The sequence below is a fragment of the Salmo salar genome, chromosome 07 (assembly GCF_965601325.2).
Source record: "Salmo salar chromosome 07, fSalSal1, whole genome shotgun sequence".
Classification (NCBI taxonomy): Eukaryota; Metazoa; Chordata; class Actinopteri; order Salmoniformes; family Salmonidae; genus Salmo; species Salmo salar.
The window spans coordinates 27,131,929-27,148,981 of NC_138297.1; the positions used below are offsets into that span (position 1 = coordinate 27,131,929).

General features: G+C 43.1%; 1 protein-coding gene across 1 annotated transcript; it reads left to right on the forward strand.

The window, feature by feature from the left end:
- The first annotated feature begins 1,343 nt into the window (after positions 1 to 1,343).
- On the forward strand, positions 1,344 to 15,402 carry f13a (Coagulation factor XIII A chain). Its single transcript, NM_001173645.1, has 15 exons — positions 1,344 to 1,421; positions 3,917 to 4,101; positions 7,708 to 7,896; positions 8,473 to 8,721; positions 8,886 to 9,004; positions 9,267 to 9,374; positions 10,661 to 10,835; positions 11,117 to 11,255; positions 11,397 to 11,500; positions 11,766 to 11,854; positions 12,619 to 12,775; positions 13,394 to 13,669; positions 13,863 to 14,023; positions 14,562 to 14,698; positions 14,785 to 15,402. Exons 2-15 carry the CDS (start codon positions 3,948 to 3,950, stop codon positions 14,924 to 14,926), a joined length of 2,199 nt encoding a protein of 732 aa, NP_001167116.1. The 5' UTR covers positions 1,344 to 1,421; positions 3,917 to 3,947; the 3' UTR covers positions 14,927 to 15,402.
- Positions 15,403 to 17,053: the final 1,651 nt, after the last annotated feature.

The window sequence follows — 17,053 nt, forward strand, 5'->3', positions numbered from 1 at the left end:
AATGCATATATGAATAGTAATGCTACTATACTGCAGGTAAGTATACATACACATTCAAAAGTAATTATGTATAGTGTCCACGCTATAACCATTTATATTGGATTTCACAGACTTTTCTTCACACCTTGGTTCTGTTGTGGTCCTGGCTGTCATGATAGGGTACAGTTTGTTCTCCTTGCTCAGTTCCAGACAGCACAGCAGCACACCATCGTTAGCTTAGCTCACTGCTATGATTCATATTTGCCACTGGCATCACTAGTGGGGCTAAGACAATCAGACTGTTGTTTTTGGTTTTGGAGAGTTCTTTTTTAGAATGTATTATAATATACATAGATTTGACAGATAACATATACGCCTCCTATATTGTATTGTATGTTACATACCAATGTCATCATGCTAGTTTATAACACACATACTGTACAACACAATAAGCATAACATGTTTATTAATAGTAGTTCATACTGTAGTTTTGAGCAGCCAAAATTGAAAACTCTGATTTGTCAGTCATATGTGTGATAAAAATGTATTTATCTTAAAGACTGAATGTTGTCTATTTCCTGAAGATCACTGTGACCCATTACCACTGACAAGATAATGTAGCAATTGTGTATTCGGAGGCTACAGTGTAAACGTGTGTTAGGTTTACGTCATTCTATTTGATCTCTAATAGTATCAAAACAAAGCTTTAGAGAGACATTCACACGGATTGTGACTGAGCATGGCTTGTCCCCAGTGCTGGCCTGTCTTTCACTGTCTGGCAAACAGAGCTGACAATTTCCCCACCCTTTTCTCAAGTTGGCCAAACCGCCACCCAAGGGCCTAATACCGTCCTTTCCAACCTCAACCCCTCCTACACACAACCCATCGCACAACTAATGCTGGGACTGGTTCTCTCTCTCACACACACACACACACACACACACACACACACACACACACACACACACACACACACACACACACACACACACACACACACACACACCTCACTTCAAGTCCTTAAGAAACTTTGCACAAGCATTTCGCTACACTCGCTATAACATCTGCTAACCATGTGTATGTGACCAATACAATTTGATTTGATTTGACACACGCACACACTCACAAGCCCATCCCAGCAACAACTCACCCTGGGGCTGGCTCTCTTGCAAATTCACACACACACACACACACACACACACACACACACACACACACACACACACACACACACACACACACACACACACACACACACACACACACACACACACATGGCCTATCTCTGCCATGGAGAGGGCCCTTCCCTTTGCTGTATATAAATGGATTCAGAGGGACCCCAGCAGCAGCCTGTCTTTGTGTGTGAGAGAGACAGACACTCAGCCCCTGAGGATCAACTCTATCAGACAACTGCAGCTTTCCCCTCTTCAACTTCTACAGAGGTGAGTTTACTCTTCAGTGGTCACTCGTCAAGCAATGTTTTCTGTCTCCAATCTTATTTGTTTGATACTGCATGTATTTGACAATGCTTTGATGAAAAGCAATGCGATGCCTCATAGAATGCATAATTTGCAGTACTCTAAATTCAGTTGCAGTACTGTTTGTGTCTTCTGTGTCTTTTCTTTTCCTTTACATCCGCATTTGGTTGCAAAATGCTGTTAAACTATTGAAAAGTTTTACTTTTCAGGAGTCACATTTGTTCCTTGCACAATGCTTCCGTGTCTAAGTACACACTACATAAAACTGTGTATATGAGGGACATATTCGTAGGGCAGGAGCATTGTGCAAAGTGCAAAAAATATTAAAAACCTAATTATAATCTGGCAGCATGGCAGATGAACAATGTGCGTCATAAAGAGAACACAATTTATATATTGCTCCGTTTATGAAACGCTATTTAAATAGTCACCTCTTTGTAACACACATTGTTCAAGAAAAAAATCGAATTAAAGGAAAACTCCACCCAAAAACTATCTTTTGGCATTTGTTTCATTAGTCCATTGTTAACATAAGCAAAATGTTTTTGGGACTGTCAGCAATCAAGTTTTCAAGATAAAAAACTTTCAAAATACAGAAATCCTCCCTGTATGATGCATTTTGCATCATATGATGCAAATTGCATCAAACAGGGAGGATTTCTGTATATTATAATAAGGTTTGAGGTATTTTTTGCACTTTGCACAATCATTTATTTTGCCCTATGAACATGTCACCCTATACATACAGTATGAATATGGCATCATCCATTGACTAATAGCTGAAAATAGTAATAACTTGCAGCATTTCCACCTACAAAAAGGCACGGCACTGTCCCAGAAAACATTGCTAAAAACCTGTGGTGATGTTGTTTCTCCCCAATCAGCATTGACCAGCAAATGTTCAGATGAAGGGGGTGACGGCACGATGTGAGCGTGCGTGTGTGTGTGCCTGGTGCGTGTGTGCCACGGGTGGATAAGGTGAAACAGTGCTTTCACTGTGCAGGTCCATGACTCACCTTTCCAACACTGGCGAGATCGTCCCACACCCCAAACCTGTCTCCTCGACCAGCACCGCACAGCACACGCCCATTACATAACTAAATTCTTCAATAGTTGTTTGCGCCACAAAGCTGCATGACGTATATTGTGCCATACTTACATTTTATATGAAAACAACCATGGTGTATTTCATGACTAAAACAGCATTACCATACTTACATAATCATTTCCATTAAACAACCACCCCCCTCCCTCCTAACCTCAAATAAAATAGGCTTTAAAGGAAGAGACCCCCAGAGGATGGGTTGGTTGAGGTAATTCCTTTTTCAGTGCTGCTTTATTGACTTACAGTATGTCTCGAGATTTTTATTTACATTTAACCCACTATTAGTAATGTTGCACCACTGCTTGTAGTATATGATGGGGTCTAATAGCTTGTCATTTTATGGACTGCCAAGTTTGGACTTAGATATAGTTTGTTAATGTATATTATTACCTAACTAATTGTAAATGCGCAAGGTCATTTGTTAGTTTTACCACAGATACTGGCATCATTTTACTGGTACACTACTCGTTGTGAAAATGATAAAAATGACAAAATTACAACAACAACAAAAATACACAATGATTCTAAGCAAAGGAATCTGATGACATTGTTGTGTCCCCCACACACTGACACTAAAGTTTCCCTTGTCATTTACGACCGTTTTCAATCTTTCATTTTAAGATTAACTGCACAGTCTGGTGACACACTAACCACAAGGGACGGAGAATAACACAACACGCCAAAACAAACAACCAAACACCCCAAAATGTCCGACCTTGCCAACTGCTTTTCTGGAATTACACCATCAGTAGGCTCCTCTTTATACAGCAAGGAAACAAACAATGAAAGGAAAAATTAACACAGGCTCTACTCAGTGAAACCACAGAGCATTTCAAACCTAAGTTTACTGATCTAGTCACTACAATAATGCACACTAATACACACATAGAAGTGGTTCCCAAAGTCCAACCAGCACTGACTTCGCTGATAAGTACTTTGTTGAGGGAAAATGTACTTGATACGATTGTGATGTGTGTTGTCTCACCTAGCTAACTTAAGATAAATGCACTAATTGTAAGTCGCTCTGAATAAGAGCATCAGCTAAATGACGAAAATGTCAAATGTCATATATATAATTTTTTTGACATGTGGTTTGTGTTAAAGTTTACGTGCACCTCATCCAGGTCAGTACTCAAGTTCGCTATTGCTGCCCTATCTCAATGTGAAACAGATGGTTTGTGGGAACAGTTAATCTCTTAGCATCTGCAGTACAACTGGGAGTGTCCTCCCCAAGGGCTAGCTGAATATGAATGGAGTTGTCATGTGATATGATACCATACCTAGGAATTGTCTGCTTGTCTGTTTGACTTTCTGTCTCTGTCTCTCTCTGTTCGTCCGTTTGTCTGTGTCCCAGGCACGTGAGGTGACGTTTCAGCGCTGGTACCATGTCTGACTCAGAGCCCGCCGCCAAGCCACAACCCCAGGTGTCTCACCGCGGACGCAGTGCCGCCCCCATCGCCAGCTCCAATGCAGATGGGGAGGAGGTGCCTGAGTTTGAGCCCTTTGGCCTGATGCCCCGAGGACCCCCTCCACTCAGGGGTGAGGAGGAGAAGGAGCCTGTGTGTGTCTGTGGGTGCGTGTACGTGTGTGTGTTTGAGTGTGTGTGTGGTGTGCGACAGAGAGAGACAGAAGTGTGTTTGTACGTCAGAGTGTTGGTTTGTGAGTCAGTATGTGCCTTGGTCACAAACGAGAAGAGACCCTACATTGACACGTTTCCTGTAGATTTAGGATGCTGACTGACAAATTAATGGCATTCCGTTCAGACTTATCTCAACACACGTCTTCAGACACATCCTGAGTCTATCAGCCTCGTCACTGTTCTCCGTTCCTCAGCATTATCTCCCTAGAACACAAGGCAGGGTTCTAAATAAGAATGGAATGACTGAAATATAGAACCTCTAACAGACTGGAAGCGACTTCAGCTGTCCCCTCATGATAAGTAATTCTGAGACCTCAGGATAAGACCCAGATGCAGACAGTTCAAAGTAACAAAAGTTTATTACAAAAACAGGGGGCAGGCAAACGACAGGTCAAGGGCAGGCAGAGGTCAGTAATCCAGAGCAGAGCCCGAAAGGCACAGAACGGCAGGCAGGCTTAGGGTCAGGGCAGACAGAATGGTCAAAACCAGGAAAACTAGAAAACAGGGACTAGAGCGAAAAACAGGAGTACGGGAAAAACGCTGGTAGGCTTGACGAGACAAGACAAACTGGAAACAGACAAACAGAGAACACAGGTATAAATACACAGGGGATAATGGGGCAGATGGGCGACACCTGGAGGGGGGTGGAGACAAGCACAAAACAGGTGAAACAGATCAGGGTGTGACAGTCATAGCCATCTAAATAATATCTTGTAGTGAGTTTCCCAAAAAGAACAACCAACAACAACCACGTTGTTGATCTTCGACTACAGTTCATCATTTTTACTATACGTCACCACAGTCTGCATACAAAGCTGTCTGTCTAACCTAGGATAAGAAGGCTCCCAAAGTTGAACACTCAAAGTAATCGGCCTTCAGAATGTCTCTATCACTCTTCATACATTTGAACTTGCAGGATCCCATACGTTACGTTATGTTGAAGATAGAATCGTTAGTTGCCATATCCATTTTTGGACTTATAAATGAATGATATATACAGTCGTGGCCAAAAGTTTGAGAATGACACAAATATTAATTTTCACAAAGTCTGCTGCCTCTGTGTCTTTAGATATTTTTGTCAGATATTACTATGGAATACTGAAGTATAATTACAAGCATTTCATAAGTGTCAAAGGCTTTTATTGACAATTACATGAAGTTGATGCAGAGTCAATATTTGCAGTGTTGACCCTTCTTTTTCAAGTCCTCTGCAATCTGCCCTGGTATGCTGTCAATTAACTTCTGGGCCACATCCTGACAGATGACAGCCCATTCTTGCATAATCAATGCTTGGAGTTTGTCAGAATTTGTGGGTTTTTGTTTGTCCACCCGCCTCTTGAGGATTGACCACAAGTTCTCAATGGGATTAAGGTCTGGGGAGTTTCCTGGCCATGGACCCAAAATATCAATGTTTTGTTCCCCGAGCCACTTAGTTATCACTTTTCCCTTATGGCAAGGTTCTCCATCATGCTGAAAAAGGCATTGTTCGTCACCAAACTGTTCCTGGGTGGTTGGGAGAAGTTACTCTCGGAGGATGTGTTGGTACCATTCTTTATTCATGGCTGTGTTCTTAGGCAAAAATGTGTGTGAGCCCACTCCCTTGGCTGAGAAGCAACCCCACACATGAATGGTCTCAGGATGCTTTATTGTTGGCATGACACAGGACTGATGGTAGCGCTCACCTTGTCTTTTCCGGACAAGCTTTTTTCTGGATGCCCCAAACAATCAGAAAGGGGATTCATCAGAGAAAATGACTTTACCCCAGTCCTCAGCAGTCCAATCCCTGTACCTTTTGCAGAATATCAGTCTGTCCCTGATGTTTTTCCTGGAGAGAAGTGGCAGCTTCTTTGCTGCCCTTCTTGACACCAGGCCATCCTCCAAAGTCTTCGCCTCACTGTGAGTGCAGATGCACTCACACCTGCCTGCTGCCATTCCTGAGCAAGCTCTGTACTGGTGGTGCCCCGATCCCGCAGCTGAATCAACTTTAGGAGACGGTCCTGGCGCTTGCTGGACTTTCTTGGGCGCCCTGATGCCTTCTTCACAACAATTGAACCGCTCTCCTTGAAGTTCTTGATGATCCGATAAATGGTTGATTTAGGTGCAATCTTACTGGCAGCAATATCCTTGCCTGTGAAGCCCTTTTTGTCCAAAGCAATGATGACGGCACGTGTTTCCTTGCAGGTAACCATGGTTGACAGAGGAAGAACAATGATTCCAAGCACCACCCTCCTTTTGAAGCTTCCAGTCTGTTATTCAAACTCAATCAGCATGACAGAGTGATCTCCAGCCTTGTCCTCTTCAACACTCACACCTGTGTTAACAAGAGAATCACTGACATGATGTCAGCTGGTCCTTTTGTGGCAGGGCTGAAATGCAGTGGAAATGTTTTTGGGGATTCAGTTCATTTGCATTGCAAAAAGGGACTTTGCAGTTCATTGCAATTCATCTGATCACTCTTCATAACATTCTGGAGTATATGCAAATTGCCATCATACAAACTGAGGCAGCAGACTTTGTGAAAATTAATATTTGTGTCATTCTCAAAACTTTTGGCCACGACTGCACACACTGATTCTTGAAGAAGGCAACTTATAAATGCCTCATGATTAGTTCAACTGTCGTACCTCATCAGAACCCAAAACATAAGCTTGTTTTACTCTAATGTTTGTAAACAACGTACATGTAAACAATGTAAATGCCTCAAAATCTGGTTAAAACTATAATTTAGATGTCATGGATGTTCAGTCCTTCAAATCAAATTGTATTATTCACATGTGCCGAATACAACAGGTGTAGACCTTACAGTGAAATGCTTACTTACGAGCCCCTAACCAACAATGCAGTTTCAAAAAAAATACAAATACAGATAACAATTAGAGATACAAGTAACAAGTAATTAAAGAGCAGCAGTGAAATGACAATATACAGGGACTATATACAGGGGGGTACTGATGCAGAGTCAATGTGTGGGGGCACCGGTTAGTTGAGGTAATATGTACATGTAGGTAGAGTTATTAATGTGACTATGCATAGATGACAACAAAGAGTAGCAGTGGTGTAAAGAGGGCGTGAGAAGGGGTGGGGAGGGGGGGGGGGATCAATGCAAATAGTCTGGGTAGCCATTTGACTAGATGTTCAGGAGTCTTATGACTTGGGGGTAGAAGCTGTTTAGAAGCCTCTTGGACCTAGACATGGCGCTCCAGTACCGCTTGCCGTGCGGTAGCAGAGAGAACAGTCTATGACTGGGGTGGCTGGAGCCTTTAACCATTTTTAGGGCCTTCCTCTGCATCCATAGCTCTGTCTATGAATTTGAGAGACGTTATATTTCTCCAGGCCCATCCCTCAGCTTTTTACTGAAACAGAGGTTTATTGGAATAACTGCTCAAGGTCACATGGAAAAATATCAGGGCCCAAGTTACGATGACAAGTCTGCATCTCTCTCCCCTTTTATATTCCTCTCTCTCCTCATCTCTCTCTTCCTCGTTCTCTTCCTACTCTCCTATCAGAGTTCTTGGACATCTGGGACGTGAACATGCTGCGGAAGCCAGACGAGGTCAATAAGCGGCAACACACCACCCACCTGTACGCCAACGACCACCTCATCGTTCGCAGGGGACAGGAGTTCCAGCTGAAGGTGACCTTTGACCGTCCCTACAAGCCCTCCGACGACCAGTTCGCTGTGGAGTTCGTCATCGGTGAGATAAAGAAACCCCCACCTAAAAAAGTTTCCTAAGATAAAAAATGTCTAACTCTGTATCATTGGTTACTGGTTAAGAAGTAGTTTACTGTACGTACATCTAGTAACTTGCATCCAGATGCAGGGTACCAAAAGTAAAGTCATGAAAAAAATATAGTTTTATTATGTTTCAAGTGGCGGTTACATTAAGTGCGGGGACATTCATTGTATCTTTTTTTCATTGAATGTTCCCGCACTTCATTTATAACCGCCACTTGAATCATAATAAAACTAAGGAGGAATGTGTGCAGGTATTTATCTTTCTTTCCTGTATCAGTGGTTAGGTCTACCACAGGTCTACCATAGCTCTAGTCCAGGGTGTTAGTACGAAGGCTTGGTGTAGGGTGAAGTTGCCCCTAGACGCTGATCTTTGGTCTGTTTTACATTTTCTCCACTAATGGTAAAGGTTAGGATTGGGGGATGGGAAGTTGATCCTAGATCTGTACCTAGAAGAAACTGCACCCCGGAGCCAAAGACCAGAGCAAGGTCTAACCCTGCCCTGACATGTCATTCCACTGTTCCTCCTATCCACCAGGGGGCAGTCCCCAGTTCAGTAAGGGCACCTACATCCCTGTGTCTGTGGCCAGTGACCGCCAGAGCCCGTGGGCCGGCCGGGTGTTGGACAGCGCAGACAACGTGGTCACGGTGGGGATCACCCCAGCGCCAGACTGCATTGTGGGAAAGTGGCGCACGTACGTGGCGGTGGTGACGCCATATGGAATCCGCAGGACCAGGCAGGACGAGAGTCGAGACGTCTATATCCTGTTCAACCCCTGGGTGGCAGGTCCGTGACACTCACTGATGACAGCAATCACACTAGCCTGTTCCCACAACAGTTGTTTGTACTGACTGATTGATTGATCGATTTAGCTCTATTAATCTCGTTAGTCTATTCATCTACATTCTGATAATAGATTCCATTGTATTGTTCTGGCTTCCTTCCACCAGCTGATTCTGTGTTCCTGGATGATAGCAATGAGAGGGAGGAGTGTGTTCTCAATGAGGTGGGGGTCATCTACCACGGGGCGTTTGACGACGTGTCCGAGCGGCCCTGGAACTTTGGCCAGGTACAGAGAGACCCAGTGCACCACTACTAACTACGCAATGATTGGTTTTGGTGTGGTGATACGCTATCTGTACCATGCAGAATTCATTTGTAACTACTGCACATGTAAGTCATTATACATCAAATAGCAGGACGGTTGTTTCTTAGTCCATACACATTACCTGTCTGTCATCTTTTTGTTTTGGCTTTAAGAAACTGTCTGATTCTCTATGTGACCATCAAAGAAGTTCAGTGAACACTAAACTGAACTTTGCTTGTTGCAGTTTGACTATGGGGTGCTGGATGCCTGTCTGTTCATCATGGATAAAGCTGCCATGCCCATCACCAACAGGGGCGACCCCATCAAAGTAGCCCGGAAGGCCTCAGCCATGGTGAGGGTTACGGGGGTTACCACCGGTCCATACAGAGAACCCATTAAGATCACAACGTTCTTACAGTACAACCGTTTCATACAGTAGATTTATAGGGGGGAAAACTCCATGGAGGCTTGAGAAAAGACTCCTTGCCAGAAGACACATTTCAAAGCAAATCAAATCACATTGTATTAGTCACATGCGTCGGATAAAACAAGTGCAGACCTTACAGTGAAATGCTTACTTACGAGCCCCTAACCAACAATGCAGATAAAAAAAATATGGATAACAATAAGAAAAAGTCACAAGTAATTAAAGAACAGCAGTAAAATATCAATAGCGAGAATATATATGAGGGGTACTGGTATAGAGTCAATGTGCGGGGGCACCGGTTAGTCGAGGTAATATGTACATGTAGGTAGAGTTATTAAAGTGACTATGCATAGATGATAACAACAGAGAGTAGCAGTGGTGTAAAAGAGGAGGAGAGGGGGTGGGGGGCATTGCAAATAGTCTGGGTAGCCATTTGATTAGATGTTCAGGAGTCTTATGGCTTGGGGGTAGAAGCTGTTTAGAAACCTCTTGGACCTAGACTTGGCACTCTGGTACCACTTGACGTGCGGTAGCAGAGAGAACAGTCTATGACTAGGGTGGCTGGAGTCTTTGACAATTTTTAGGGCCTTTCTCTGACACCGCCTGGTATAGAGGTCCTGGATGGCAGGAAGCTTGGCCCCAGTGATGTACTGGGCCGTTCGCACTACCCTCTGTAGTGCCTAGCGGTCGGAGGCCGAGCAGTTGCAATACCAGGCAGTGATGCAACCAGTCAATATGCTCTCGATGGTGCAGCTGTAGAACCTTTTGAGGATCTGAGGACCCATGCCAAATCTTTTCAGTCTCCTGAGGGGGAATAGGTTTTGTCATGGCCTCTTCTTCATTTCTACTTGAAGAGAGATTTGTACTTACAACTCACAGGCTTGTAACAGGCTATTTGCATCCAAAATGGCACTCTATTTCACATATAATGCATTACTTTTGACCAAGGTATTCCCTATATAATGCATTACTTTTGACCAGGGTATTCCCTATATAATGCACTACTTTTGACCAAGGTATTTCCTATATAATGCGCTACTTTTGACCAAGGTATTCCCTATATAATGCACTACTTTTGGCCCGGCTATTCCCTATATAATGCACTACTTTTGACCAGGGCCCATAAGGCTCTGTTCAAAAGAAGTGCACTGTAAAGGAAATAGGGTGCCATTTCGGATGCAGAGAACCGTATGTTTGCCTCTCTCTCCCAGCTGAACTCTCGTGACGACGACGGCGTGCTGGTGGGAAGCTGGAGTGGTGACTACACCTACGGAGTGGCACCCACCTCCTGGACTGGAAGTACTGAGATCCTCCTCAACTACTCCAGCAGCAAGATGCCCGTCTGCTATGCCCAGTGCTGGGTCTACGCTGCTGTCTTTAACACCTGTGAGATCTGCATAAGGCTACAATATTCCCCAAACTTTCAGAAAATTCAATTTTTTCTGAAATCTGTAATGATTCCAGAAATGTTGAACTAGGATTTCCCAAAAATCATTTAGGCAAAGTTTTGGGATTTTTACAATGCTAATGAGTGAAATATTTGAGAGGATTTCATAATTAATTACTCAAATTAATTTCCTACTATTTGATGTGCAGAATTCCCCCAAAAAGTCTGAATTTTTTGGGTTGTTGCTGATGATACAGTTTCTTTCCTTCCCCCTCGGCAGTCTTGCGCTGTCTGGGCATCCCCGCCAGGGTTGTCACCAACTTCTTCTCTTCCCACGACAATGACGGCAACCTGAAAACTGACATCATCCTGGATGAGAACGGCAGAATTGACAAGCAACGCACCAAGGACTCTATCTGGTAGAATTGTTCCAGTGACAGACAAATCCTTTTCTGATTTGATTTGATTTCAACATTTAAAAATACAATTCATGAGTGGAGAGACTGCCTTTAGAATGATTTATGGTAATGTCAAATAATGGAATGGATGTGTTGCCGTAGGAACTACCATTGCTGGAACGAGTGCTACATGAGCAGACCAGACCTTCCTCAAGGGTTTGGAGGCTGGCAGGCTGTGGATGCTACGCCCCAAGAGACCAGTGATGGTGAGGTGTTCATACACACAAGCATGTATGCATGCACACACACACACACATATACTGTAGAAACAGGCACAAGCACTCACACACGCGCACACATACGCAGCTACACGCACACAAACACATATGCAGAAACACACACACACAATTTAACTGACCATGTTATAATTTTTACATAACCATGTTATGAAATGTACATGCTGTGTAGTTACTATATTATATAATTATTTGGGATATTACTAATTCCTAATGTGTCTTTCATTGTATCCAGGGATGTACAGGTGTGGCCCTGCATCCGTCCAGGCCATCAAACATGGCCAGATCTGCTTCCCGTTCGACGCACCTTTCGTGTTTGCTGAGGTAAATACTACAACAATGAGCCATCTGTAACGGGCGTCGTAAGGATTAGACCAAGGTGCAGCGGGAACGTGTATACTCATCTTTATTAAATCAAAAGAAGGAAAAACAAACAAATCACGTGTACAAAACAACGAACGCCACTAAACAGTCCTGTCAGGTGCACAGGCACAAAACAGGAAACAACTACCCACAAATCCCATTACAAAAACACCCCTATACACCCCTATAACACCCCCATTAACTAAACATAGAAATAGAAAGACTAGAACTAACATAGAAATACACTTACATAGAACATAGACCAAAAAACCCTGGAACACATAAAACAAACACCCCTCTTACATAAGCACACAGCCCAAAAAAAACTGAAACACTCTAAATAAACACCCCCTCTTACATAAGCACATAGACCAACAAACCCCGAGACACTCTAAACAAACACCCCCTGCCACGTCCTGACCAAACTACAATAACAAAATACCCCTTTACTGATCAGGACGTGACACCATCCTAGTGGCGCAAAACACCAACTGCACAGGACAGTATACAAAATGTTACAACCCCTATTGGTCACTTTCCAAGACAGTCCATTTTTGTTTGCATCAGTTTGAATCAGTGAGCTCAATTGTAATAGTGAACATACGGTACCAGTACATGTGTTTTGGTATTACTAGTATATATATGACTTATATATGACTAAACATATCAATAGATGACTAATTACTGGAATTTTACATGATGAATGTGTCCCATTTGTTCTATAGGTGAACAGTGATGTGGTGTTCTACTCGCGGAACCCCAGAGATGGAACCCTGGAGCCGGTCAAAGTCAACAGCAGCCATGTTGGCCGGATGGTGGTGACCAAAGCTCCAGGCCAGGACACTAGGCGTGACATCACTGACCAGTACAAGTTCCCCGAAGGTAAGGGAGGAGAGAGGAGGGAGCGTCACAGAGCAAAAGCGTAAAGGGACACTTTCCCGGACACAGATTAAAAATTACCTATGCAGGAATCACTCCATCATTTCCTGCTGGCAAAAATTCAAATAGTAAGCCTAATTTCAGTTTACGTGACAAAACAAGCAAGTATCATGGAGAGAATCATTGTACCATCTAAACCGCTGTATATTCAGCTGTTTGAAGCTGGTATACAAAACTGAAAGTAAATGAGACAAAAATGAAACTTAAGCATGGTTAGCATATAAATAGTGCACATAGAACAAATCTAACATTTCTTGGACTTGCTTTCAATGAGAATGACAGATCTATAACTCAAATTTATATATGAATTTAAACAGCATTAAAACTGCATTGTTGATTTAAGGGCTTGTAAGTAAGCATTTCACTGTAAGGTCTACTACATCTGTTGTATTCGGCGCACGTGACAAATAACATTTGATTTGATTTAAATGTTAAAAGAAGGGTTTTGTCTCTGTGTGAACGAGGTACGACCACTCGAAAAACCCAGATTCTAAATGTGGACTACTTCTGAAACAAACCGTATAATCTTTCCCTTTCATCTGTGGTCTCCCACATCCACAGGTAGCCCAGAGGAGCGCACGGTTCTGGAGAAGGCAGAGGAGTATGGTTGTCAGCGTGAGAAGGCCATCCTTCCAGAGGCTGACGTGGAGCTGGACATGCCCCTGATCGAGGTGAGGGTGGGGGATGACTTCGAGCTGAAGCTGGAGTTCAACAACAAGAGTGGCCAGGCTCGCACCGGGGACGTGTATGTCAGTGGCAACGTGGTGTATTACACAGGAGTCACCAGCTCTGAGTTCCTCTTCAAGACCCCTAAAGTGACATTGGATCCCATGAAAGGTGGGCAGCTGGGGGAGGAGGGGTGGTGTGTGTGGGTTGGTGGGTTCTTGTAAGATCAATATTCTAGTTACTAGTGGCAAGCCAGTTGCTCTCCAATATTTCTGAAGCAAGACGCGACAAAATACATGAAAATTCAAGTAAAACTCAAGGAGACAAAGCATATCCTAAGAAAGTCCTCTCTGTGTGTCCACAGCTGAGAAGAAAGTGATCCAGGTGCGTTCCCAGGACTACATGAGAAAGCTGGTGGAACAGGCCAACCTCCACTTCATAGCCACTGGGAAGGTCAAGGAGACGGGTCAGATTGTCACCGCCATGAGGGTCATCACTCTTCACAACCCCAAACTCTCTGTCCAGGTCAGAGGTCATGTCTTTAGGAGTGGTAATATGCTCACAGCCTGAAACAAATCAATTTGTACTCTGTAGAGCAGGGGTGTTAAACATACGCCCCCACCCCCCCACAAGGGGTCCAATCCGGCACATTTTTTTATGTTTTCTTTTGGGGGGGGGGGGGGGGGGGGGGCGATCTCAATATACTTTAAAATGACAAAAACCAAATCGAAACTGTAGAACTTATAATGGACCTGCATTCAGATATTATCTTGACTGTGTTCAGCGTCGCTAATAATCAGCTAAATGAAAGCTAGACAGTCAGGGAGCACTGAAAAATTCATAGAGGACTATTTTGGGCTAATTTTGACGGCGAGGAAATATAACCAATTTTCAGTGCAGCCCTCCGGACCTCGTTGAAGACCGAATAAAGACTGAATTCTGTGAAAAGAGTTTGACATCCCTGGTATAGAATACAAAGTATTTTCCAAATATGCTCAGTTTATCGATCCTTGCTGGGTCTTCACGGACAGGATCGGGACCAACTCTCATCCCCTCTCTGTAGGTGTCTGGTCTGGCTAAGGTAAGTGAGGAGATGTTTGTGACTGTGGAGTTCACCAACCCGTTCAAGTTCAACCTGGAGGATGTGTACGTTCGCGTGGAGGGGCCAGGAGTCATGCCACCCAAGTATAAACATTACAGGTGAGCAGAGTGATACCTGTATGTGTGTGTGTGTGTTTTGTGTGCGTGTGTGTGCATACTCATGTGTGTATATGTGTGTATTCCAGTCTGATCCTGGCTGGCTCGTCCCTGACGTGGACAGAGAGTTTTACCCCACGAAGGGAGGGACCCACCAAGCTGATGGCCAGTCTGGACTGTGCTGCACTCAGGCAGGTGTACGGTCAGGCCCAGCTGACCGTCAAGCCCTGAGCAACACAAGGGAGATGGCACAGCTATACAACACAGCTACAGCACAGCTAGACAGCCTATTTACAGCTCATTTACAGCCCAGCAAGCAACAATTAAGAGATTAGTTTTTTCTTCTTCTTCGTCTTCTTCTTCTTGGATGGATCATGTAATTTCACAAAAGAGGCAATATTTTTTAACTAGGCAACATTTAGTGTAGTTCAATGTAATTGTTTTCATTTCTATACAAGGAAAACACAACTACATCATAGCTAATACAGCCCAGCTACCAACAGATTAGAGATTGGGCTTGAATATTAGGCCGAATACATGGTTCAATCTATCTTCACAAGAGATGCAACATTTTCTAACCACAAGATGCAACATTTATTGAAATTGATGAAAAGTTAAATATCCCGTTTTCTTTTCTTTTCTGTTTTGACTTCTATGCGAGAGAAATACTTATATAACCCAAATTAAAAAGATGAACATGAATATGATTTGCGTGTTATCAATTATTGTGTTTTTATGGCAATATACTTTGGTTTTGAAATGTCCAGATAAGATCTTTTTTTAAATCAAATATTGAATGTATCCTATAGGCCTACATGCATGCTGTGAAAATTATAATTCTTCGAGCATCCAGTTCTAAGTTTGAAGTTGTGCACCTTGCCCTATGCGCGACAGGGATGACTGAGTAAGTGACTTGAGCACTTCTGTGCCTAGGGGTTTCTTTCATAGGCTGTGCTTACACAGCCATCCTAAGGTTTTTTCTTCATGTACAATTTTTTTTCTTCGTACTGTTCTGACAATTTTATATGTCACCCATATCAGATTAGTGTATACATACTGATGTATTCTCTGAAATAGCACGCAGTTGCAATGCTCATTTCCTTTCACTGTTCCTATCAAAATTTGGTGTGGTAGTCTTGGTGATGTGATGTGCAGGTCATGTGCAAAAAATACAAGTACAATGTACAAGTACGTATATGGTATGAATCAGAACTCAAAAGACCAGATTCCATGTGTGTTCTTTCTGTTTACACATTGGGAAAAGATCAGATATGTATCAGATATACCAAATAAGTGTCAAAAGATCAGAACTGGACTGCCTGTGTAAACATGAAATGTTTCAAGCTATTATTTTAACAAAACTATTTAAGAACAGTATCCTCTTTTACACACTGAGACCGACTCTGTTCAACAGTAGGCCAATGCGTGTCCAGCAAAGGCCAGCATGATATTACCTGATATCATACTACAATCTCTATTTTGCCAGACTTATATCTATAAAACCATAATTTGAAAATTAGCCAGAAATACAAGACAATTTATTTTATATGTAGGACATAAAGCATGATGAAACTAAGAGGCTCAAAGTGAAGGTGTAGTTACTTACTAACACAAGTAGCACAGCCTCATACAAGGTCAGGGCTTTGTGATGGCCACTCCAATACTTTGACTATGTTGTCCTTAAGCCATTTTGCCACAATTTTGGAAGTATGCTTAGAGTCATTGTCCATTTGGAAGACCCCTTTGCGACCAACTTCCTGACTGATGTCTTGAGATGTTACTTCAATATATCCACATCATTTTACTTCCTCATGATGCCATCTATTTTGTGAAGTACACCAGTCCCTCCTGCAGCAAAGCACCCCTACAACATGATGCTTCCACCCCCGTGCTTCACGGTTGGGATGGTGTTCTTCGGCTTGCAAGCCACCCCTTTTTCCTCCAAACATAACGATGGTCATTATGGCCAAACTGTTCATGGTCCCATGGTGTTTATACTTGCATACTATTGTTTGTACAGATGAACGTGGTACCTTCAGGGATTTGGAAATTGCTCCCAAGGATGGACCAGACTTGTGGAGGTCTACATTTTGTTTTCTGAGGTCTTGGCTGACTTCTTTGGATATTCACATGATGTCAAGCAAAGAGGCACTGAGTTTGGAGGTAGGCCTTGAAATACATCCACAGGTACACCTCTAATTGACTCAAATGATGTCAATTGGCCTATCCGAAGCTTCTAAAGCCATGACATCATTTTCTGGAATTTTCCAAGCTGTTTAAAGGCACAGTCAACTTAGTGTATGTAAACTTCTGACCCACTGGAATTATGATCCAGTGAATTATAAGTGAAATAATCTG